Source organism: Muntiacus reevesi, chromosome 1 (assembly GCF_963930625.1).
Source record: "Muntiacus reevesi chromosome 1, mMunRee1.1, whole genome shotgun sequence".
NCBI classification, from domain to species: Eukaryota; Metazoa; Chordata; class Mammalia; order Artiodactyla; family Cervidae; genus Muntiacus; species Muntiacus reevesi.
This window is the reverse complement of record NC_089249.1, coordinates 228,032,590-228,057,636: the sequence shown is the minus strand read 5'-3', so window position 1 is coordinate 228,057,636 and position 25,047 is coordinate 228,032,590. Positions and strand designations below refer to the sequence as shown.

The window sequence follows — 25,047 nt, the reverse complement described above, 5'->3', positions numbered from 1 at the left end:
GGACAAATGATAAAAGTGCACTGAGCCTACATTAACTAAATTACTCAGGCAATACAACAAATCTAGCTATATTATCATGTATAATATTAAGTACTGGAAACATAAAATCAGGACCCTGTATGTGCAGATTCAGACTGATCACATCTTATAGCTTGAAATATGAGCAGTAACTACTATTCACCAACTGCCCACTGCTAAGGGCCTAGTAAGAATCTGGTGCTATATTAAATACTTCACATAACATTATTTAATTTAATCTTCTCAACCTTGTGGGACAGAATTTTTATTCTAATAGAAATCAAAGTCTAAGTCTCCAAAGCTGAAGCTGTAATATACTGGACATTTACAGTACCAACCCCACGTTCCTCATGCCTGTCAGAGTGCTCTTGTTCAATGTTCCTGTTCTCAGGAAGGTCTACCCTGTCACAGCACAAGGGAGATCTTCATTACCCTGAGTCAGACATTGTTAACTGCTTTCCTCTTTCCAATGATTAGTAAGGAATGGGCACATTATACAATCCATTATTAGGGCAAATCTGTTAAAGGCTCCTAGATCATTTGCTTATTAAGAGAGACATATGGAAGAAACGACCTTTTCTTTCCTCACTGGACATACTGACAAATGCCATGCCTACAGCTTCTTCAGTGAGGCACACTGAAGATGGCAGCGCTGGAAAATGTAAATACATGGAGACCTTGATGATACTTGCAAAACCTTTACATTTAACAACCCTGAAGTCACTTAACCTATCCTGGGGCTTCTAATCAGTGAGAAAATAAACCCCCAATGTTCATGCATTTAGGAGCTAGGTTTTCTGTAAACTGCAGTGCAAAATTATCCTAACCAACATGCGTATCAGTTAACAATAGTAAGAATTCATCTTTTCAGGACTTTTAAAAAATAAGAATAGCACAAGCTTAATCAGGGCTATGGAAGTTATTAGAGCCAGACGGTGACACATGCATCCGCCCTATAGAAAACACATCTAACACACAGCATCCAACAGAAAGGGCACAGGAAGACTTCAAGCATCCCAACAGGAAAACACCAAAGGGTGAGCAAACGCTGTAAAAAAAGAACACTGGTCCACATGTCACACAACATAAAATCCTAATACTATAAAATCTACTAATAACAGATGGTAAGAAATACTTAAAAGTTACAAAATATGGAGGGCAAGGTACTTCCTGACATAGAATTCCAATATGTTTTTGACTGGTTTTTTAGAAGTCTGAATTAAATTTCACCATCAACTCAAGTTCATCCTTGAACACAGAGAAGAAAGGCGTATCACTTCTCCAAATGCTATCGCAAACTGCTAAGGTACCTAAAGCAAAATTTTCACAGGAATCAAAACAGGAGCATAATATGGATACAAACTAATTCTAACTTTAGGAACAATACTGAAGGACACGTCATAAACTAAATGTCTTAATGGAACTATATTAGAAGAGGGAGATATTGGTACCTTTTGAAGACTTAGGTTGAATGCATTTTTCCCATGAGGTAATAATATAAACACTTAAGATATATCCCCAAATCAGGACCGTACCTGTTGCCTTTTGGCTGCCATAATGTTCAGTTTATCCACTTCAGGTTTCAGGGCTTTATACTGTATTCCCAAGTCCTGTTCAGTGCCAGCATTCCTCAGTTTCAAGATACCATCTTCTACCTATAAAACACATCCCCACAAAAGAAAAATTCTCAACAATACAAGTCTGTACATAAAGATCTAGAATTTTTTATTCCTTTCAACATTTACATTTGGGCAGGTACCACATGGGAGTTTTATGGGAAGTAGGAAAGGACAGTACTATTTTGGCTTTCATGTAAAAGGATATAATTTAACATATCTTCATTTCTCAACTCTGGAACTCTGCTAGTGCAAAGAAATGCTTAATCACTACCACAAAAAGGGAAGAAGTCAAAAACAATACCTTTTCTGCAAAGACAACATAGGCCCACAGCACAGCCAGCCAGTATCATGTCCACGTGGAATAGAGGAGCAAGTGGAAATTAAAAACATTCCTGGTCCACTTAGGTAAACCAAGCTCATAACCAAACCAAATCCTAAGGAATGCTGAACTAAGTATTAAGTATGGCCAGCAGCAGACTCGCTGTGATAGAACAAATTACAGACATAGGCCTGTACTTACAAGTTTCAGCTGAACAAGTAATTTGTAGACATCTGCCATGTCAGCCAAAATAAGCAGCCGGGTAACAGCAGAGAGCAAAGCCCGAGCTGCCCGAACCATGTTGCCACGCTTCACAGAAGAGCAGGGATCATCTGCAAACTCTCCTGCAGCACTCTTCATCAAATCACCTGTTTTACAGAATGGAAAATAAACGCAGCAGGAATGAACCAAATAACTGGTCTACATTTAAAAAAACAATAATCAAACTTTGTATGTTCATACACAGAATTTAAGGATTTTTATTTCTGCTATTTTCTTCCCGCATTTGTCTTCTAGCTGTCACTAAGACAAGCAACCGCATATATTCCTGGTAAAAGCACAGTATCTGCAAAGTGATTTAGCACTATGTATCAAGAACCTTAAAAATACTTTCCAATAAGGAAAAAAATACTTCTTTTCATTATAATACTCCTTTCCAAAAAGGACCATTATATGTATCCTAACAGGGAAAAAAATTCAAGATTTGAATGGGAGGGAAAAAATGATCTAACACAATCTACCCACACATCCAAAGAATGACAGAGAAACACAGCAACCATTATGAAGGACCACCACACTTCATTAAGCATTTCAACTATCTAATGCATAGAGCTCAAACAAAGACTCACTGGTATGTGAAAAGACAGGAGCTCGTCATGGATTCATTCATTTTCCTCATAGCAAAACACTTACGACAGTTCAAATGCCCAAGCAAGCATCTAGTTAAGTAAATTATGGTAAAGCCTACAATTGACTATTATGCAAATATTAACATATATATGAAAAATGTTAAAGTTTATGAAATGTTAAACAGAAAAAAGATGAAATGATAAATGTATGTAATCTGTGCTTTAAAAAAAAGGAAAAAGATTGGAGTAAAAACACAAATAACGATTATATAAGATACAATCTAATTATACATTATTCTGTACTTATAAAAGCATTTTCTATAACAGACATCATATTCATAACTTTAAAAATTAACCTAAAAATATATACATTTTACTACAGTTATGAGGAATATCCAGCTTATACAATCCCACCTTCAACAATGCTAAGAAGTTCTAACATTTCCTAGAAATTTGTAAAGTAACTTATACTGTTTTGTTATGTGTTTCTAATAATAACCATTTAAGGTACTTATCATTTTCTCTCTTCTTACAGATAGATGGAAGTAACTGGAGAGCCAGGGCCTGTTCCTCTCTATGGTGACTATCTTTGGATTCCTGGAAAAGCAATTACTCCCTCCCTCGGTGGCTCAGCTGGTAAAGAATCTGCCTGCAATGCGGGAGACCTAGGTTCAATTCCTGGGTTGGGAAGAGCCCCTGGACAAAGGAAAGGCTACCCACTCCAGGATTCTGGCCTGGAGAATTCCATGGACTATACAGTCCATGGGGTCACAAAGAGTCGGACATGACTGAGTGACTTTCACTTTCAACTGAATGTGTCCACTTCTGATTAAAGCCTAAAAGCTATTCACTCTCTCATCTCTTCCACAAATGTAAAAAAGCACACTCTCATGAAGCCAAGCTAATTCTGAAGAGACCTACAAAACTTCTCTTAACTATCAAAATTTTATTGCAGAATATGAGCTTTAGCAGGAGTTAAATTCACCCTCAGTTCAGTCACTCAGTCATGTCTGACTCTCTGCGACCTCATCGACTGCAGTACGCCAGGCTTCCCTGTCCATCACTAACTCCCAGAGCTCGCTCAAACTCATGTCCATCAAGTCGGTGACGCCATCCAACCATCTCATCCTGTTTTGTCCCCTTGTCCTCCTGCCTTCAATCTTTCTCAGCAGCAGGGTCTTTTAAAATGAGTCAGTTCTTCAAATCAGGTGGCCAAAGTATTGGGGCTTCAAGCTTCAGCAACAGTCCTCCCGATGTATGTTCAGGACTAATTTCCTTTAGAATTGACTGGTTTCATCTCCTTGCTGTCCTAGGGACTCACAAGGGTCTTCTCCAGCACTACAGTTCAAAAGCTTCAATTCTTAGGCACTCAGCTTTCTTTATGGTCCAACTCTCACATCCATACATGACTACTGGAAAAACAGTAGCTTTGTTTAGATGGACCTCTGTCTGCAAAGTTATGTCTCTGCTTTTTAATAAGCTGTCTAGGTTGGTCATAGCTTTTCTTCCAAGGAGCAAGCGTCTTAATTTCACAGCTGCAGTCACCATCTGCAGTGACTTCAGAGCCCAAGAAAATAAGTCTCTGTTTCCCCATCTATTTGCCACAAAGTGATGGGACTGGATGTCATGATCTTCATTTTTTGAATGCTGAGTTTTAAGTCAGATTTCCACTCTCCTCTTTCACTTTCCTCAAGAGGCTCTCTAGTTCCTCTTCTCTTTCTGCCATAAGGGTGGTGTCATTTGAGGTTATTGATATTTCTCCTGGCAATCTGAATTCCAGCTTGTGCTTCATCCAGCCCGGCATTTCACAAGATTTACTCTGTATGTAAGTTAAATAAACAGGGTAAAAATATATAGCCTTGACATATTCCTTTCCCAATTTGGAACCAGTCCGTTGTTCCATGTTTGGTTCTAACTGTTGCTTCTTGACCTGCATAGATTTCTCAGGAGACAGGTAAGGTGGTCCAGTATTCCCATCTCCCATTCAAGTACTAACCAGGCCCGACCCTGCTTAGCTTCCGAGATCAGACAAGATCAGGCATGTTCAGGGTGGTATGGCCGTAGACTGTTATTTCCAAATTTTCCACGGTTTGTTGTGATCCACATAGTCAAAGGCTTTGACATGGTCAATAAAGCAAAGTAGATGTTTTTCTGGAACTCTCTTGCTTTTTCAATGATCCAACAGATGCTGGCTATTTGATCTATGGTTCCTCTGCCTTTTCTAAATCCAGCTTGAACATTTGGAAGTTCTTGGTTCATGTATTGTTAAAGTCTGGCTTAGAGAATTTTGAGCATTACTTTGCTAGTGTTGTGAGATGAGGACAATTGTTGTGGTAGTTTGAACATTCTTTGGCATTGCCTTTCTTTGGGAGTGGAATGAAAACAGAACTTTTCCAGTTCTGTGGCCACTGCTGAGTTTTCCAAATTTGCACTTTCACAGCATCATCTTTCAGAATCTAAAATAGCTCAACTGGAATTCCATCACCTCCACTAGCTGTTCGCAGTGATGCTTCCTAAGGCCCACTTGACTTCCCACTCCAGGAGATCTGGCTCTAGGTGAGTGATCACACCATTGTGGCTATCCAGCTCATTAAGATCTTTTTTTGTATAGTTCTTCTGTGCATTCTTGCCTCATCTTCTTAATCTCTTCTGCTTCTGTTAGGTCCATACCATTACTGTCCTTTATTGGGCCCTTTTGCATGAAATGTTCCCTTAGCATCTCATTTTCTTGAAGAGGTCTCTAGTCTTTCCCATTCTATTGTTTTCCTATATTTCTTTGCACTGATCACTGAGGAAGGCTTTCATTTCTCTCCTTGTTATTCTTTGGAACTCTGCATTCAGACAGGTTTATCTTTCCTTTTCCTCTTTGCCTTTAGCTTCTCTTCTTCTCTCAGCTATTTGTGAGGCATCCTCAGACAACCATTTTGCCTTTTTGCATTTCTTCTTCTTCGAGATGGTCTTGATCCCTGCCTCCTGTACAATGTCATGAATCTCCATCCACAGTTCTTCAGGCACTCTATCAGTTGTAATCCCTTGAATCTATTTCTCACTTCCACTGTATAATCATAAGCGATTTGATTCAGGTCATAACTGAATGGTCTAGTGGTTTTCCCTACTTTCTTCAATTTAAGTCTGAATTTTGTAATAAAGAGTTCATGATCTGAGCCTCATCAGTTCCGGGTCTTGTTTTTGCTGATTCTATAGAGCTTCTCCATCTTTGCCTGCAAAGAATATAATCAACTTGATTTTAGTTTTGACCATCTGGTGATAACCATGTGTAGAGTCTTCTCTTGTGTTGTTGGAAGAGGGTGTTTGCTATGACCACTGCCTTTTCTTGGCAAAATTCTGTTAGCCTTCACCCTGCTTTATTTTTTACTTCAAGACCAAATCTGCCTGTTATTCCAAGTATCTCTTGACTTCCTACTTTTGCATTCCAGTCCCCTATGATGAAAAGGACATCATTTTTTGGTGTTAGCTCTAGAAGGTCTCATAGGTCTTCAACGAACCTTTCAACTTCAGCTTCTTCAACATGTGCGGTTGAGGCATAGACTTGGATTACTGTGATGTTGAATGGTTTGCCTTGGAAACAAACAGAGATCATTCTGTCGTTTTTGAGATTTTGAATCCAAGTACTGTGTTTCAGACTCTTTTGTTTTCTATAAGGGCACTCCATTTCTTCAAACAGATTCTTGACCACAGTCATCTGAATTAAATTCACCCATTCCCATCCATTTTAGTTCACTGATTCCTAAAATGTCAATGCTCACTCTTGCCATCTCCTGTTTGATCACTTCCAATTTACCTTGATTCATGGACCTTGATTCATGGACCTAGCATTCCAGGTTCCTATGTAATACTGTTCTTTACAGCATCGGACTTGACTTCCATCACCAGTCATATCCCCAACTGGATATTGTTTTCGCTTTGGCTCCGTCTCTTCATTCTTTCTGGACTTACTTCTCCACTCTTCTCCAGTAGCTTATGGGGCAACTACCGACCTGGGGAGTTCATCTTTCAATGTCCTATCTTTTTGTCTTTTCATACTGTTTATAGGGTCCTCAAGGCAAGAATACTGAAGCAGTTTGCCATTCCCTTCTCCAGTGGACCACGTTTTGTCAGAACTCTCCACTCTGACCCATCTGTCTTGGGTATCCCTACATGGCATGGCTCATAGTTTCATTGAGTTAGACAAGGCTGTGGTCCATGTGATCAATTTGGTTAGTTTTGTGTGATTATGGTTTTCATTCTGTCTGACCTCTGATGGATATGGAGAAGAGGTTTATGGAAGCTTCCTGATGAGAGAGACTGACTGCAGGGGAAACTGGGTCTTATTCTAATTGGCAGGTCCATGCTTAGTAAACCTTTAATCCAATTTTCTGTTGATAGAAGAACCATACAGTATTAAGAGTAAAGACAAGCTCTGTGAATATGTCTGTGTGTATTGTGAGAAATAACTCACAATGAAGAATTTGATAGTTAAAGTTTTCCTGGATCTAAGATACAGACACATGACAATTACATGGATGTTTAACAAAAATGTTATTTTACAGTACTTAAAATGAGTGCTCAATCATTCATTTATTTAACAAATATTTGAGCACCTCAAAAACTGTATTAGGTGCCAGTGATACAGTGCTCAAGAGACAGCCCATGTCCTCCTTGAGCCCTATGGAGGGGGAAGACAGACAAGCAAGCAATTAAAAGCTGATTAAGACAAGGCATCTGTACTCAAAGGGCCCACAAATCAGGGAATATTACAATGCAGCAGAATTAAAATAGCCCTGTGGACAAGGTGCTATGGGAATACATTAGGAAAAGCTACTTACTCATGTACGAAGTTGTCTCTAAAGTCTTACGAAAAAGATATCTGCCTTAATATTAAGCAAGAGAGTTTCACCTATTTATTGAGAGCTTATTAGACACTAAAACAAATCCACTACCAGAGATATATGAAACTGAGCAAGACTTGCTCTCAAATTGTTTATAAATCAGAAAAGGAGTGATCATACAAAAATTATGCGTCATTTTTAACATACAAGCTTTAAGAAAGGCACAGAATAGCATAGGGCCAAAAAAGGAAGCACTAATGACCAGGTTGGGGTATAAGTGAAATGCCAGCAACAGTTTTATGAAAGACACAGTACTCTGAAATAGACTCTACCATCAAAGGACAGGAAGAATTTGGGACAGCAGAGTTAAGGGAGTTAGTACCTCAAGCAAAAGGAACAGCAACATACTAATATCTAACATTTATTAAATGCCCAGTCCATGACACTACATATATTTTATTTAATCCTATCCACCACCAAAAAATAGGTGGTATTAGCCCTTCTATACAGAAGAGACAACTGAAGTTTAGACAAGTTAACTAACTTAACCAAGTCAACTAATAGTAAATGACAGAGTCAGGATCTGTAATGCTTAATGCTTATGGTCTTAGGACCACGTAACAGGCTGCATGTACAATAAAAAGGTGTATTTGATGTGTATTCTCTAGTCTAACTTGGAAGTGAGGGATATGTATAGAAGCAAGCATCAGATGATGAAGGGTGGAAGGCCACAGAGAGAGTACAAAGAATCCCTGAGCCAAAGAAGGAAATCAAAGTCAACCTAACATATAATAAACTTGGCAAGAGATAAAGATCACAAAGCCACAATAAGAGCCCAGGAAAAGGCTCTGGTGGTCCAGACGGCTGAGACTCTGAGCTCTTAATGAAGGGGGCCTGGGTTTGATCCCTGGTCAGGGAACTAGATCCCGCAGGCTACACTAAAGATCCTGTGTGCTCTAACTGAGACCTGGAGCAGCCAAAAAATAAATAAATAAATTTGGGGAGGCAGGGAAAGAGCCCAGGAAAGAGCAATAGTTATAAAGGCTGGGGTAAAATGATATGATTACCCTTGATTACTAACAGGGAGGGAGGGCATTCCCTGGCGATCCAATGGTGACAACTCTACATTTTCACTGCTGAAGTTCTGGGTTCAATCCCTGACAGGGAACTAAAATTCCACAAGCTCACTGGCATGGCACTCCCACCAAAAAAAAAAGGAGGGGGGGGGGAGTGAAGGAAAAGAAAGCATGGAAGATCACTTAAAGAATTCAAGGTACACGTGTCCTGAGATGGAGAAGAGAGCCAGAGCATAAACATGTGCACATGAACGGGGGAAGGTTTTTTTAAAAACAACTGGAGTCCTTGAGCCTGTGCATTTAGGAGTAAGGGAAGGAAGACTCTGTGACAAGAGAAACAAGGAGACCCAACATGATAAACTGTCAAAATCAAGAAGTATTTGCATACGAAAGTGGTCAACAAAGTCAAATATATACATGTAGATCATCAAAAGAGAATCGAGAATCCAGAAATATAATGAATTAATTTTCAACAAGGCTGCCAAGACCATTCAATAAAGGGAAAAAAATATTTTTAACAAATAGTGCTGGGACAACTAAATATTCACATACAACAAAATGAAGCTTGACCCCCAATCTCATATCATATACTTTCAAAATAGATCAAAACCAAATATAAGAGCTACATTTATAAAACACTTAGAAGAAAACATTGATATGTCTTCAAGACCTCCAATTAGGCAATAGTTTCTTAGATATAACACATGAAGTACAAACAATGAATAAAAAAGAAACAAAGTGAACATCAAAATGTAAAATGTCTGTGCTTTTAAGGACAGGCTCAAGAAAGTAAAAACACCCACAGAATGGGAGAAAATTTGGGGTACTGATAAGGATCAAAGAAAGTACCAATAAGACATAAAGAAGTCTTGGGTTTCCCTGGTGCTCAGTGGTAAAGAATCTGCCTGCCAATGCAGGAGACACAGGTTCAATCCTTGATCTTGGAAGATCCCACAGACCACAAAGCAACTAAGCCCATGCACAACTATTGAGCCTGTGCTCTAGAGCCCAGGAGCCACAGCTACTAAAGCCCACAGGCCTTAGAGCCTGTCTCTTTAACAAAAAGCCACGGCAATGAGAAGGTCTCGCACTGCAACTAGAGAGTAGCCCCAGTTCACCACAACTACAGAAAAGCCCACACAGCAACAAAGATCCAGCATAGCCAAAAATCATTTTAAAAAAAGGAAAATGCATATCAAAAAAGGTACTCTTAAAATCAACAATAAAAATACAAAAAAAATCCTATTTAAAATAAACAAAGGGGGACTTCCCTGGCGGTCCAGTAGTTAAGATTCCGAGTTTCCAATGCAAGAGATATGGATTTAATCACTGGTAGAGGAACTAAGATCCCATATGCCATGTGGTGTGGCCAAAAATAAATTAACTAATTAAAATAGGAAAAGGAATTATACCACATGTCTCCAAAGAAGATATGTAAATGGATAATAAGCACATGAAAAGATGCTCAATCTCAATTGCTCTAAGGGTAAAGCATGTCAAAATCACAAAATATCACTTCATATCTACTAGGATTGTTGTTGCTGTTTAGTTGCTAAGTTCTGTCCATCTTTTAAAAAGACAAACAACAACAAATGTTTGTGAGGATACAGGGAAACTTGAACTCTCATAGTCCATTGGTGGGAATATAAAATAATACAGCCACTTTGGAAAACAGACCAGCAGTTCCTCAAAAAGTTAAATGTAGAGTTTCCATAGTTATTCAGTCTCTAGGTCATGTCCAACTCTTTGCAACCCCACGAACTGCAGCATGTCAGCCTTCCCTGTCCTTCACTATCTCTCAGAGTTTACTCAAATTCATGTCCACTGAGTCAGTGATGCTATCTATATGTTACCATGTGATCCATCAATTCTACTCCTAGGTATACACCAAGAGAACTGAAAACAAATGCCTACACAAAAACAAATATATGAATGTTCACAGAAGCACTATTCTTAACAGTTGACATATGGAAACAATCCAAACACCCATCAACTAATAGATAAAGAAAATGTGGTGCATCTACACAATCAAATATTTAGCCATAAAAAGGAATAAAATACTGATACACGCTACAACACGGATGAACCCTCAAAGCATTATGCAACGTGAAAGAAGCCTGTCACAAAAAGCCATATATTGTAGTACTCCCCTTATATGAAATGTTCACAATAGGTAAATCCAGAGAGACAGAAACTATCACTGGTTGCCAAGGGCTGGGGCAGAAAGGAAGACTGAGGATTACTAACTGCTAATAGGTTTGAGGTTTCTTTCAAGGATAAAGAACATGTTCTGGAATCACAAAGTGGCGACGGCCTATATAACCTTGTAAATACACTTAAAAACCACTGAATTTGTATGCTTTACAAAAGGGAATTTTGTGGTATGTGAATTATGACTCAATAAACAAACAAGAGTATCAAATGCAGTGGCCTGAAAGTGTACACAATGTGGAGTTACAGGTTAGCTTAAGGTCTGACTTTGCCACTTACCAGCTATGTGACTAAACTCCACAGCCTGTTTCCTCCTCTGAAATATGTAGAGAATACCTTGCTGTGAGGGTCAACTAATAACACATATAAAAGGCCTTTATAAGGTACTTTATTACCTTGCACCGGAAGATAATACAGGGTTGGTAGAAATTATTACTATTAGGCAAAACACAATGAGAAGACAGAGAAAAGATCTTCATTGCACTTCCTGCATATTCAAATCTGTTCAACAATGTTCCTCAAGGGCATTCTTGCCTTCTTTCAGCAAGTGTTTACTGAGTGCCTGCTATGAGCCAAGCACTAAACACTCGGTATAGAAATTAACCAAACATTGGGTAGAGAGGGAGGTGGGAGGGGGGATCGGGATGGGGAATACATGTAAATCCATGGCTGATTCATATCAATGTATGACAAGACCCACTGCAGTATTGTAAAGTGATTAGCCTCCAACTAATAAAAATAAATGAAAAAGAAAAGAAAAAAAAAAAAGAAATTAACCAGACAAAAATTCCTGGCTCTAGGGAGCTTATAATTTAATGAGACGGAATAATAACAAACATAATAAATAAATCAATTATGGAGAGGCAGTAACAGAAAGGACAGGGAGGTGGGATATAAAATAGAATTTAAAACAGGGATCCAGGAAGGTCTCAATGAAAAGGTACACTTGTAGAGTCTTGAAAAATGCAGCACAGGAGGGATGTGGCTATCTCAAGGCAACATTCCAAGCAGAGGAAACATCAAGTAAAGACCCTAGGATATATGAACTCTAAAATGATCTCGGAAGACCAAGAAAGCCAGTGGAGGTAATGAGGAAGAGGGACTGGGGGAGGTAAAAAAGCCAGATCTAATGGGTAACAGAACCAGTTAGAAACAAAACTGCTCTTTCAATAATCTGATCTGCTCCTAGGAAGAAAAATCAAGGGCCTATTAACAAAAAAATTTATTTTGTGCAGTATTAGCAGTAGAATGGAAGAGAGTATAATCATGAATTTACAAGTCAGACAGAAACTGTAGCTTCACCACTACCAGATCAGTTTCCACAGTTGTGTAACAAATAATACAGGTGACCCTCACTTGGCACAGTAGTGCTGGTCTATAAAAATGATCACACAATCGCTTCTCGGCCTTTTGGCTAAGATCAAGTGTAAAAATGATCACACAAACTGAAACAATGCGATGCGATCTTAATTATCAATGGGAAAAATTACAACTGTCTTGTGATCTTCAAAATTTTCTCCCAGTTAAGAGCTTACATATATATATACACACACACACACATATACAGGGAAATGCAACTAAAATAATACAATTAATATTTACTTAATATATAACTTAAAACATTATGAACACTGAGAAATAAAATGTTTCCTTGTACGAAAACTACTCAAAAGTAGTTTTTGAAAACTGACTACCTTTTTCAACGTGATACAGAGTGAGCATTTTTTACTCACTTCACAAATTATCCTATTTCTAAGTCTGGATCAGTTTCAAACATTTTATCCTTTGCATTTTCATAATGATGAACTATCTACAAGAGTCCCTTTAATGTGAAGGTTTTGATGACATCATTTCCTCTTGGACATCATTATCCTTTTCATCACAACTACCTATCTCACTTACTTCAGGGAGTTAGCCTTCACAAAGTTACTCTGAGTGTCTAAAGTTTCTTAAACAGCAGCACTATCAACATTTCCTCAGGCAGCAAATTCCTTCTGTAACTTGGATTTATTACTTTTCCTTTCTTTGCTGCACTTTCATCTTTGCAAATTCCCTCTTTCAAGGCTCTCTTATAAAATGGCAGGTTTTATAAATGGTGGGTTTATCACCGAGATACAAGGAGGCAATGCAACTACACATTGCATGAACTGAATAGTTAGTTGCAGTGATCAATCAATCACTAACAGACCATGAAAGAAGGAACATGATTCGTCAGTGATCTTGATGCACATCTTTTACTTATGTAATGATTTCTACACTTCACAGTTAGCACCTAAGTCTGTACTTTATGCAATCACTCAGCTAATACATGAACATCTGAACCATGTTATTGGAGGACTGGTAATACTAAACTGTGGTAACAAATCTGTGCATACTGGATATATGCAAAGTGAGAACTGCCTCTATCAACCTCCCAGGCTTATGAAACCCAGTGTTTAGGAGAGGGGTTAGAACAGTGCCTGCACTCCCATACTATCCTTTTTTTATCACTATTGGAATTAGTTACAAACAGATTGGGCAGGGAAAGGATGCAAAATGACACTAAAGACACATATTAAAGAATGAAGGAAAAAAGAATGAAGATTCTAGATCAGGGAACACACATAATCAGGACCACAGGAGGAAGTGAGAGCCATGGAGTTCTTGTACCCTTGGGTGAGAAGTGAAAGCAGAGGGTTCCTGGCAGTATAAAGTTCAGCACTGCTAGAGAATCTGTTTTCTCAGAGGCAGTAAATGAAGCTCTCCTAAAAAACTGAAGATGGAAATGGAAATGAGGATTTGAGGAGAGTGGAAGAAACTCTCAAGCAGCTGCTATAGAAAATGAAAAAGTGAATTAACCTGAGGTAAATGAAAGAACTGTGGGAAGAACTAAAGGCCCAGAGTGAGCCAAACAGGATGAACTGAAAGTAGATTCTTAAAGCTACAGACCATCTAAATGAATCAAAACTATTTAATGATTAGCTTACATTCAGATGGACAAGTATAAAGTCTTAAAATTTAACTTTAATTATTTAAACTCACTGTAATAATCCCCCAATTTATTCCCAGCTCTAATCTCTTTTTGCACTATAACCCCCTCCTTCCAAATTCTCATTCCGACCTAAGTTCCTCTTAAACAATTTCATGCCTCTACAGCTATAGCATGATATCATTCCAAAATAGTATCAAGGCAGGTAACACATAAGTGGAACTGAAAGAAAGAAACAAAGTAGATAAATTCATATCCACTCTCATCTCTCTTAGCTCACAACCATAATGGCAAATATTTAACTTCATAGCTAAACATTCATTATTAGGAATGAAAATATACATGAGAAACATACTGTATGATGGATTAAAACATACAAATTTTTTCTACTCACAAAACTATGAATATGAAAATATGCTTTTAGCTTTACAGCAGGGGGCACAAATTCCTGTTAAATGGTCATCTCTATAAAAGGAACATGACACTGAGACTGAACTGATGGTTAATAAGTTAAAAACAATAAAATGTAACTGTCAATTAGTTTACAATGCAGACATGTAAAAGTTACCAAATGCACTCTTTCTGTAGGCCAACTAGGAAAACTGAGACAGACTGCTCACAGTCAGCAGTAAAGGTTGAGAATATAGCTGGGTCTTCTAGCCGTGACTCAACTGTCTAGAGTCTACTACTTGACATCTTGTATTAACCAAGATAAAATGGACATGGAACTTAAGAGAATGCACTACTACTGTTCCATCAACCATAAAACAGATCTGTCAATAAGTCCATCCCCTGGCATTTTCCCCTAACTAAGCTGGGGATAAAAGTTAAGCTCCTCTGGAGTTCAAAACAAGAACAATGGGCAACTGTAAATAAACTAAAAACCACAGTTCTACATTAGAACAGGACAAGATAAAGGCTTTATGAAGCAAATACCCTGAGTAAATTCCCTCCAAAGCAATCTTAACTTATAAAATTATGGGGAAAGGACAGGCTAGAAAAGTGTGTGTGGGTGTATGGGAAACAGACACACACACACATACAAATAGACAGGAAAAGAAAAAAACAGAAAGAGCGAGAAGGCTTATTTTTTCTAATCTGAGCCTAGGAAACGTGAGATATTATGAGAGATTATATTGCTCCTTTAAAACAAAGGATGTTGCTATGTTAGTGAATATACACTTCTCCCAGAACACTGTCTGGCATAGATCAAACAAGGTACTTGAACCGGGTCTGAATCCCAACTTGGCTATTTGGTGTGACCTCAGGTTGCTTCAGCTCTGTTTTCTCTTCTGTAAAATCAGAATACTATCTCCCACCCCCACTGAGCTGTTTTGAAAATTAAATGAGGTAATAAATACAAAGCTCAACAATTATTTCTGTGCCCCTTCCACTTTCCCACCTACCTTCTCCAACTCTTAAAACTATTCAGAACATTGTCATTGCTCTCACATCAATCATTTCTTAATTTTCAGAAATAAGGTCATGTTAGCAAGTTTCCTAAAGGAGGAAAAATTGACTTAATTTGTAGTGATGAAGCAGCAAAAGAGGTGCCTCCTTCACTCCAATCTCCACAGTGCAGAAAGTGGTAAAAACTGATCCTTTTGTGATAACAGCTACAAGCAAAGCTATAGTTCCCCTTGCTGGGGGCTTCCCAGGTGGTGCTAGTGGTAAAGAACCTGCGTGCCAAAGCAGGAGATGTAAGAGATGCAGGTTCAATCCTTGGGTCGGGAAGATTCCCCTGGAGAAGGGCATGGCAACCCACTCCAGTATTCTTTGCCTGGAGAACCCCATGGACAGAGGAGCCTGGTGGGCTACAGTCCATGGGGTTGCACAGAGTCAGACATGAATGAACTGACTTAGCACGCATACACAGCTGGGTATTTTAGCTTTTCCATGTTATTTTTAGAATTAAGAGAGGGAGAGACCCCCCAGTGAGGGGTAGGGCGGGAATTAAGCCAATCTGAAGTTCCTCCAAGTTTGGAAAAATCTGTCATCTTCCTCATATATCCTATTTACAACTTCTCATCCCCAAAAGCCCATGCCATACCATAAGAATGGCTTCCAATCACAATGCTATAGCAGAGGATACCAAGTCCTCAGAAATTTAGCTATGAAACATCTCTATAAGCCTTCAAATGTTCTCCAAGAAGACTCAAAAGATAAAGTTATATTTCTTCTAAAAATAATACAAAGGTTTGGGTAAACTCCAGGAGCTGGTGAGGGACAGGGAGGCCTGGCGTGCTGCAGTCCATGGGGACGCAAAGAGTCACACATGACCGAGCGACTGAACTGAAGGGTACTTCTAATAAGTTCCTTGGCCAGAACTTATACTATCTTTAGGTCCAGAAAAAAAACAACTCTTGCCAGTCCAGCAAAGGGACATGGTTTATCTTCTGTAAACTACATAATCCACCCATTTCAGGTATCTTTATTAAAGAATTTTTTAAAAATTTCTATCTTAAATCGCAGATATACAAGAATCTGTACTGCACAAGAAGAACAGAAATCACAATGTGTTTACATCATTAGGGTGGGATGGGGGAGGTGTTTCAACATATTTGAAAATACTAACACAGGTGGTATATCATCAGCTTGTATAGCAAGATGGGTGATTATTTTCTACTCTGGAGGGGTTTTCTTTTTGAACTTTCTATAATGAATGTATTTTTAAAGAAAAAAGTCCTCAAATGATTTTAAAATGTAAAATATCCTTAATTCATGCTTGTGACACATAAAACTCAGGTTTTCCTAGAAAAGAGTAACTTAAAACACTCCAAAAAAGCCTGTATGCAAAATTTCTTTTTTTAGAAGTATAAAAAAATCCCATGGCTACTAGTGTCAGTGCTAGAAAGGAAAATCAGCATTCATTATGAAATAAAAGTTTTGTAAAATCAGCTATTTTGAGAAGCTTATCCAAAATATGGAAAAGCAAGGAGTAAAATAAAGAAGGGGCCCATTTGCAGCCCCAATCTCAGTCATTATTTTTTGTTGAGTTGCTGCAGGACAAGTTCAATTATTATACAGACCTTAACAGACATTTCTTAAATAGAACATTTTATAAAAGCGTATTTTTTTTTATCAACTGCCAGATTAAAAAAAAGAAGAAAAAAGGTATTTTAAAACATCCACCCAAATATGCTTTTGAAGCCCAACAAACACAGTTCAGCATTAAAACAACAGAAGCATCCAGGAGAAGAGTTAAAAGCCATTTATCATCTTAAGCATGTTTCAATTATTTATTCATTTCATGATCAATTTCATGACCAATTCTGATTCCCCCTCTCCCATTAATTTCCTGGATGACTTGCTTAAGTCACTTTCATCTATTTATTTCCAAATGATTTTAACTGGCTAAAATTTTTCATCCTCTCAGATATCTCATACTATCCTTGTTAACAATGGCAGGCTCAGTCTTTAAAACTGACCTATTTATCACACTCCTTTTAGATTTCTGAAAAGTGACTAAAACTCTGGTCATAACAATTTTAAAGTCTTTAGTTTTCCAGTTCAAAATAACCTCCTTAAATCATATTACTCTATAGAGGGTATTATTCAGCCATTAAAACTTACGTTATAGTAGAGTACTTAATTAAAGATACTGAAAGCTGTTCAGGATCCATTAAGAGAAAAAGGTAAAATTGAGCAAAACATAATTCTACCCATGTCAATACATTCATCAAAGACATGGGTGTACCTATTGCTGATTCTTGTAGATGTTTGGCAGGAAACCACAGAATTCTATAAAGCAATTATCCTTCAATTAAAAAACTAAATAATTTAAGTGGCAAAAAAAATGCAGACTTCCCTGGTGGTCTGGTGGCTAAGACTCCACACTCCCAATGCATGGGGCCCGGGTTTGATTTCTGGTCAGGGAACTAGATCCCACATACCACAACTAAGGCTAAATAAATTTTTTTTTTTCCACACTGGAAGGGTCTAGATCAAAGTATTAACCATTGACTTCATCTACGGGTAACCACAAAACTATAACTGATTTTTACTTCTTTTTTTGCTCTGTCAAAAACATGTTAACTGCAGAAAATTAACTTCTGCTAAAGGAATTTTTTAGTTCTACACAGAGTATCCAGAGGAAGAACAGGGAAAAAAAAGCAAGCAACCAACATCAGTTAGGTCTGTTACAAACTGCCCTATACTTAACAGATGAGCATTTTAACACAGGAGAAGGCAAAAAAAAAAAAAAAAAACCCAGCCAGCCCTAAATTTGAACACTTAGAACCTCCCTATCACAGGATTCCTAATTCTTGAAAGTTACTTTTTCATCACTTTAGTTCCACTGATAAACTTACTTTATACCAAATTTTCTAAATTTATCTGATTAAAGGATCTCACCGAAAACTGGTAACTGTTTTTATTTCTTTGTTATCATTCCACCAACTTTCTTTTTATAAAATAATAAATTGACAGGACCATGTCTTCATAAAATTATTTGCCAACTTCAAGGTAATCAAGGATTAGCATGCATTTTCCAACCTGTCCCAATCCCTTCCCCCCAGTCCTCAAAATTTCTAAATTCATTTTCCATGATCTGGTAATAAAGTAAGACATCTTCCACGCTCATCAATGAAGACAAACTGGCAGTACACTTGCAAAGAAAAACAGATTTTATAACACAGTACTTATCGGAAGGAACCAATGGTGGAATATATCTGTCATAATTCACACGCACTATGACACGCAGATGAGCATGAATAAAACAGTTAATCCTCTTCGCCTTCACCTTTCCATTCATCAATGAGGGATATTTGGCAAAAACCACAGACCCCTGGAAGACACCTCCATAGTTGTAGAAAAACTGACCATGATTCAAAGAATTTCTGACAGATGCTTTAGGAGAACTTTCTTGGGATGCCATTTTTAATCCATAAAACTGTTTATCTTTAGAAAATCAACCCAGAATATTTAACATGTTATTTAAATACTGTAAGTCCATCTGAATCAGTTCAGGGAACACCTAGAAAAATTCTCAAACTACACCCTTCTCCATCCACTGTGGGTGAGAAAAGGAGTTCTGAATTTCTACTTTTTCTAGTAGACAGAATGGATTTTTTAAAAAAATTAAAACAGAGTACCACACATATTCATGTTCTCATTTTCCTTACTAATTCAAGTGTGCCCTGCTGCTATTCAAAAGCACTCCAAAGAGAGACACTTACTTCCTGATTACACATTCAAATAAATGCATAACATGCATTTCAACTTGGAATCACTTTCTTAAGAAATTAACTAGTAGAAACCACGTTTCTACATCATGGTTGAAGTCAGGCCAAAGTCAAAAATTCAGTACCTAACTTCCTCAGCTACATCTACAAATATATTACGGCAGGAATATTATCCACTGTGTCTTAAAAGTATCATTATCCTGATTAGTACTATTATTTTTGTGAGTTTAACAAGACTTTAAAAAAAGGGATGAGCAATTTCAAAATGACAGGAAACATTAGAATTTAATAACTTCATTCTCCTTTCCTCACTCTCAAGATGGCTACTCCGGAACCCAAGTCTCTGCAAAGTAGCATATGCTCACACAAGGATAGTGATCCAGAAGTGGACAGCATCCCTGACACATCCCAGGTGAAAAAAAATACAGCCTTCACCCTAAAGACTTACAGTTTAAGTCAAGCAGACAACTTTAAGACATAAAACACCTGGATGACAACTAGTTAATGATTTTTGGAATTTATATTTTGCTTTTCCTGCTCAAGTTAAATGAAGAGCAACAGAAAATGGATTAAATAGAGTGGAGGAACAGGGGTCAATAATGAACAAGTTTTAAATTAATCACAGTCCTCAGGAACACATGAAGGGTAGGAATTGGAGTGGGAGCCCTTTAAACAACAGATACAGCCATCACAGGATCACACAAAAAGAGACATCCACAAAAATAAACAGTGAAACAGGATGAAAAATCTACTGAGATAGCAAGGGGAAAAGGAAGGATAACAAATGAGAAGGCAGAACTTAAAGCAAGAGTATGAGAAAAATCAGCTGATTTCTTGTTAAGTTTAATGAATAAAGTGATTACACTAATCCGGAAACCTAATTAACTTAAATTTAATCTTTTTCAAAATGTTAAATGTTTCTCTGCTATTGCACTTCCATAGCATCATTAACACTTTTTAAAGCCTGTACTTAATATTCCAGGGTAGGAAAACTTGTCATTTTTCTCCTGTGAAAAATTAAAGAGCCCATGTATAAGATTCAGCTCATGATTCCAACCTGAATAAAACCACACTAACAGCACCAGGCAAATTAAAATGCAGTCTCTCTCACACACCCACACAAAGCTCCTCGAAGCTATGTTTCAAGTCTTCACATCATGAACTCAGCAAGCCCAGACTTCACTCTGTTTCCTGTCTACCTCTCAAATCCTACTCGAAACAGTCACTGGCAGCTGCTTTGTCCTGATCACATCTGCCTTTTAACATCTATCTTGCAGGCTGCCTATATTAGATGTGGGTACATCAGTCTAAAGCTGTCAACATCTGCACTGGACAGGAGACCAATTTTCACCTCCTTCAATCTGACTCTAGTCAGTTGCCAGGGAGAAAATTATGCCTCAAGAGCCTGACAGCTTGGGCTCAATATTCTTTGTCAGGAATAAAATACATCATTATTTTCCCTAAAACTGCCTTGCCAAGATTTACAATAAAATAAACACACACACACACACACACACACACACAAACATGTACAATCACACATATACCTGTGAGTGCACACACATTTCTCCATATGTATATATCATTTTCTCCCTTTATACAAATCATTCACACACGTAACAAGGAAGAAGGCCTCTATGTCCTTAATTTCACTACATAATTACTATGATAAATAAAAGAATGTCTCTTAATAGCAATTTAAACCCTCACTGCCTATCCCTTCTTTATGACAATGCCCTTGAAAGACAGTTTCATCAAGCAATTCTGTACTTTCAAGATTTTAAAAAGCTAAGAAGACATCTGTGCAACAAGTCCACGTCACCAATGAACTATAACTGCTAAGATCACAAGAAGCTGGTAAACTCAACAGCTTTAACTATTGTTTTAGAAGACCAATAAACACTGCTTTCTTGCTCTAAGTGACAAGATACTTTCTACAGAAAAGAAAGTTCCTGTAACAACTGCAACTAAGTACTGAACAACACTGACTGTTCTCATAAGCTGAAGTCCTTCTACTCAAGGACAATGGGCTTGCATTATAATCAAAGCTTACCTGAAAAGGAATAATGATCTCAAAACCAGAACTGGAAAAGCCTCCCAAAAAATCTTAACACAAATATTGCCTGACATAAACAGACATGAAAGGTGGAAAACTATAAGCCAAACATCAAAATGTTTGCTTTCTGTTTACTGAACAAGGACATTTAGTAAAAAAAATTTACTTATTTTCACCTTCTATCCATTTAGAGAGAAGGAGTATGAACGTGTTACTATTAAATGTTTTTCCAATATTAGAGAAAATAAATCTCCAAATTTCAAATATTGGAGAAGATTATTGCAGTGAATTATCTAGATATTTTCATGTTGTTCACCATGTAAATAATAACACATACATGAGAGGTGACTGGGTGTAGTTAGTAGCAAGGCAGTCATAGAACAAAAATCAAAGCAAATAGTCTGAGAGGCAGTAAGAGCCATGGATTTAGCTGCAGTCTTTGCTCTATTCAACAGAACTCAACCACCTTTTCAAGGACTACCGTAAATCAGGTCCCACCATTAATATCATTACAGACAAACATAATCATGTCTTGATTCTCAACTCCAAGTTAATGCTACCTCTGCATACCAATAGACTAGCAATGAGAAACCTAGAAGATTAGCATCTCCAGGCCAATAAGCCAAGTCTCAATTTTTAAAAACTTGGCAGAATGCAAGTCAATAAGAAAAATAACAGGGATTCAACAAATCTGCAAAAGAGCACTATTATTTATAAATACTCATCACTGCCCTAAAGACTCTCACAAGCACCATCATGTTTCAATATATTCATAAACACAAAGAAATGGTCAACATCAATTACTGCAAATAATGCGAATTTTTAAAAAGAAAGTAGCATATTACGCCTCTAAAGACCACAAAAAATATTAATGAACTATCCCATTACTTGTCAAGAAGGATAATTTGCTTTCATTAAACATCATATTATTAATATTATATTCCGCATTCCTCTAGAGAACGGGGAGCTCCCCCATTCCTTGTGCCCTGGGGTGAACATGTGATCCACACTGGCTAAAACAATCTCCTTTGGCAGTAGGAAGTGTTTCAGTGCTGAGCACGACCAAAGCAAAGCTAATGACTAAGATATAAACACTAAGAAAAGTTTTACCTGCTGAGATGAAAAAACTAGTATGACCACTTCAAACTAGAGGTGGGCATCTTATCCAATATGTATATATGGAAATAGAGGTAAACACAAGGAGGCAAATGATGAAGAAAGTCATGCATCCTTTCAGTCAGTCACATCTAGCTGTGCTTGAACTCTGGATCTACTCTGGGAATTCCCAAACTAAAACTCGTAGGAATTTCCCAGGTGGCTCAGCAGTAAAGAATCCACCTGCCAAGCAAGAAACACAGGTTCAATCCCTGGATCAAAAGATCCCCTAGAGAAGGAAATGGCAACCCACTCCAGTATTCTTGCCTGGGAAACTGCATGGACAGAGAAGCCTGGAGGGCTACAGTCCATGGTGTCGCAGAGAGTCAGACACGACTTAGCAACTCAACAACAACAAAGACCTCAAAACTCCCTTTTTGTTTAAACAAGTTTGAGTTGAGTTTCTGTATCTTGTAATTGGTGAGGTTATATGAATATTAAGCAAGACAGACAGATATAACCATGTATGTGCTGTGCTATGCTAAGTCGCTTCAGTTGAGTCTGACTCTTTGTGGCCCTATGAACTGTAGCTTACCAGGCTCCTCTGTCTATGGGATTCAAGAATACTGGAGTGGGTTGCCATGGCCCCCTCCAGGGGATCTTTCCGACCAGGGATCGAACCCGTGTCTCTTACATCTCCTGCGCTGGTGGGTAGGTTCTTTACCACTAGTGCCACCTAGGAAGCCCTATTAGAGAACAATTTAGGACTACATTTTAAAAGTCCTAAAATCTATGTCCCTGAGGAAACTCTCTGAATGGTAGTTAGATGAGTACACATATATTGGAAATTCCTTCAAACTGTACACCAGTCTATATACTTTGCTATATATGATGTAAATATATACTCTTCAGTTCAGTTCAGTTGCTCAGTCGTGTCCGACTCTTTGCAGTCCGACTCCATGGACTGCAGCACGCCAGGCTTCCCTATCCATCACCAACTCCCAGAACCTACTCAAACTCATGTCCATCATGTCAGTGATGCCATCGCATCCTCTGTCAACTCCTTCTCCTCCCACCTTCAATCTTTCCCAGCATCGAGGTCTTTTCAAATGAGTCAGCTCTTTGCATAAGTGGCCAAAGTACTGGAGCTTCAGCATCAGTCCTTTCAATGAATATTCAGGACTGATTTCCTTTAGGATGGACTGGTAGGATCTCCTTGCTGTCAAAGGGACTCTCAAGAGTCTCCAACAACACAGTTCAAAAGCATCAATTCTTTGGTGCTCAGCTTTCTTTATATACTCTTAATGTTTTGTTTTTTTTTAAAAGATCTGTGAGTCCTATATTCATATTCCAGGAAATGTATCTTAAAGATATAAATTTTTTAAAGGGAAAATATTACATGTATAGTGTTCACTTACGACAGCATTTTTATATCAAAAACATAAAAATGACTAAGTCCAATAATAGGGAAATGATACAATAGAAAGTATACAGTTTTAAAGATTATAAATACCAAGGTTATACTAAATCATAAAAAATGCCTGTAATTAGTTTAAAATTTTTAAAAGAAAACAGTACAATGGTGTAAGCTAGAAATAAAAGGCATATATGTACCCAAGGAATTAAAAAGAAACACAAAACTAAATAAAGACTATAATAACTCCCCAAAAATGTAAACCTAATAAAATATAGAGGAATATGTATTGTATTGTATACATATTGTATATATACATGGTGCTAAACACCAATGAAAGAAATTTTAAAAAGATGTAAATAGACAAAAATGTATTTTGTTCATAAAAGACTCAACAGTAAAAATGTCGACTTTCCCCAAAGTGTGACATAATCCCTATCAAAATCCCAGATTTTCTATAGACAAGATTATCTAAAATTTATGGGAAAAAGAAAAGAAAAAAAACAAACTAGAATAGCTAAAACAATTTAGAAAAAAAATAAAGAGGGAGAAATCACTCAACCCAATTTTGAGACTCGTAACTACAGCAATAAAGACTGTGAGCATTGGCTGAGGGATAGACATATAGATAATAGAACAAAATAGAGAACCCAGAAATAATCCCACACAAGTACAGCTTGGCTGATTTTTTTCCCCAGCTGACTGATTTCTAACAGGGTGCGCAACTCAATAAAACAGTCTTTTCAACAAACGATACTGGAACAACTAGATGTTCACAAAGGAAAAAAGAACTCAACCTAAACCTCACATACCATACAAAAATAATCCAAAATGAGCCCAAGAGTTAAAAGTAAAACAGAATTTCTAAAAGAAAATAGGAGAAAATCTTCATGAGCTAAATAAAGCTTGTTAAAGAACTCTTAGACATGACACCAAAAGTATGATCCATACATTGGGAGAGGGGGATCAATAAATTGGACTTCACCAAAATTAAAAACTTAGTATGCTATTTAAAACTGAGATCTGTTAAGAGAATGAAAAGACAGGCTACATCCAAATCATGGAGTACTCACAGTATACCTCCTTGTAATTAAAAAGCTACAAACTACTGATACACCAACTGGAGGGCTCTCAAGGGCAGCATGTGGAGTTGTGTGTGTGTGTTGGAGGGGTGGGGGTGTGGGGAGAGGCAATCTCAAAAGATCATACATTGTATATGATTCCATTTATACAATATTCTTGAAATGACAGAATTAGAGATGGAGACAGATTAGATGCCAAGGGTGAGGGATGATGGAGAATGTAAGCAACATGGGTATGATTGTAACAGGTATCAAGAGGGAGAGCTTTGTGGTGATGGAATAGTTGTGTATCTTGTTTGCAGAGGTGGTTGTACAAATCTTCACAGGTT

The 25,047-nt window shown here is 37.6% G+C and overlaps 1 protein-coding gene across 2 annotated transcripts in view; it reads right to left on the bottom strand.

Moving 5' to 3' along the window:
* Window positions 1-25,047, bottom strand: part of CTNNA1 (catenin alpha 1) — a 169,225-nt gene that overhangs the window by 110,476 nt on the left and 33,702 nt on the right. For both annotated transcript variants that reach the window (XM_065918642.1, XM_065918643.1), the window contains exons 4-5: window positions 2,158-2,324; window positions 1,554-1,673 (exon numbers count right to left, since the gene is read on the bottom strand). In XM_065918642.1, the coding sequence (XP_065774714.1) occupies window positions 1,554-1,673; window positions 2,158-2,324 (287 nt within the window). The remainder of the gene's footprint in view (window positions 1-1,553; window positions 1,674-2,157; window positions 2,325-25,047) is intronic.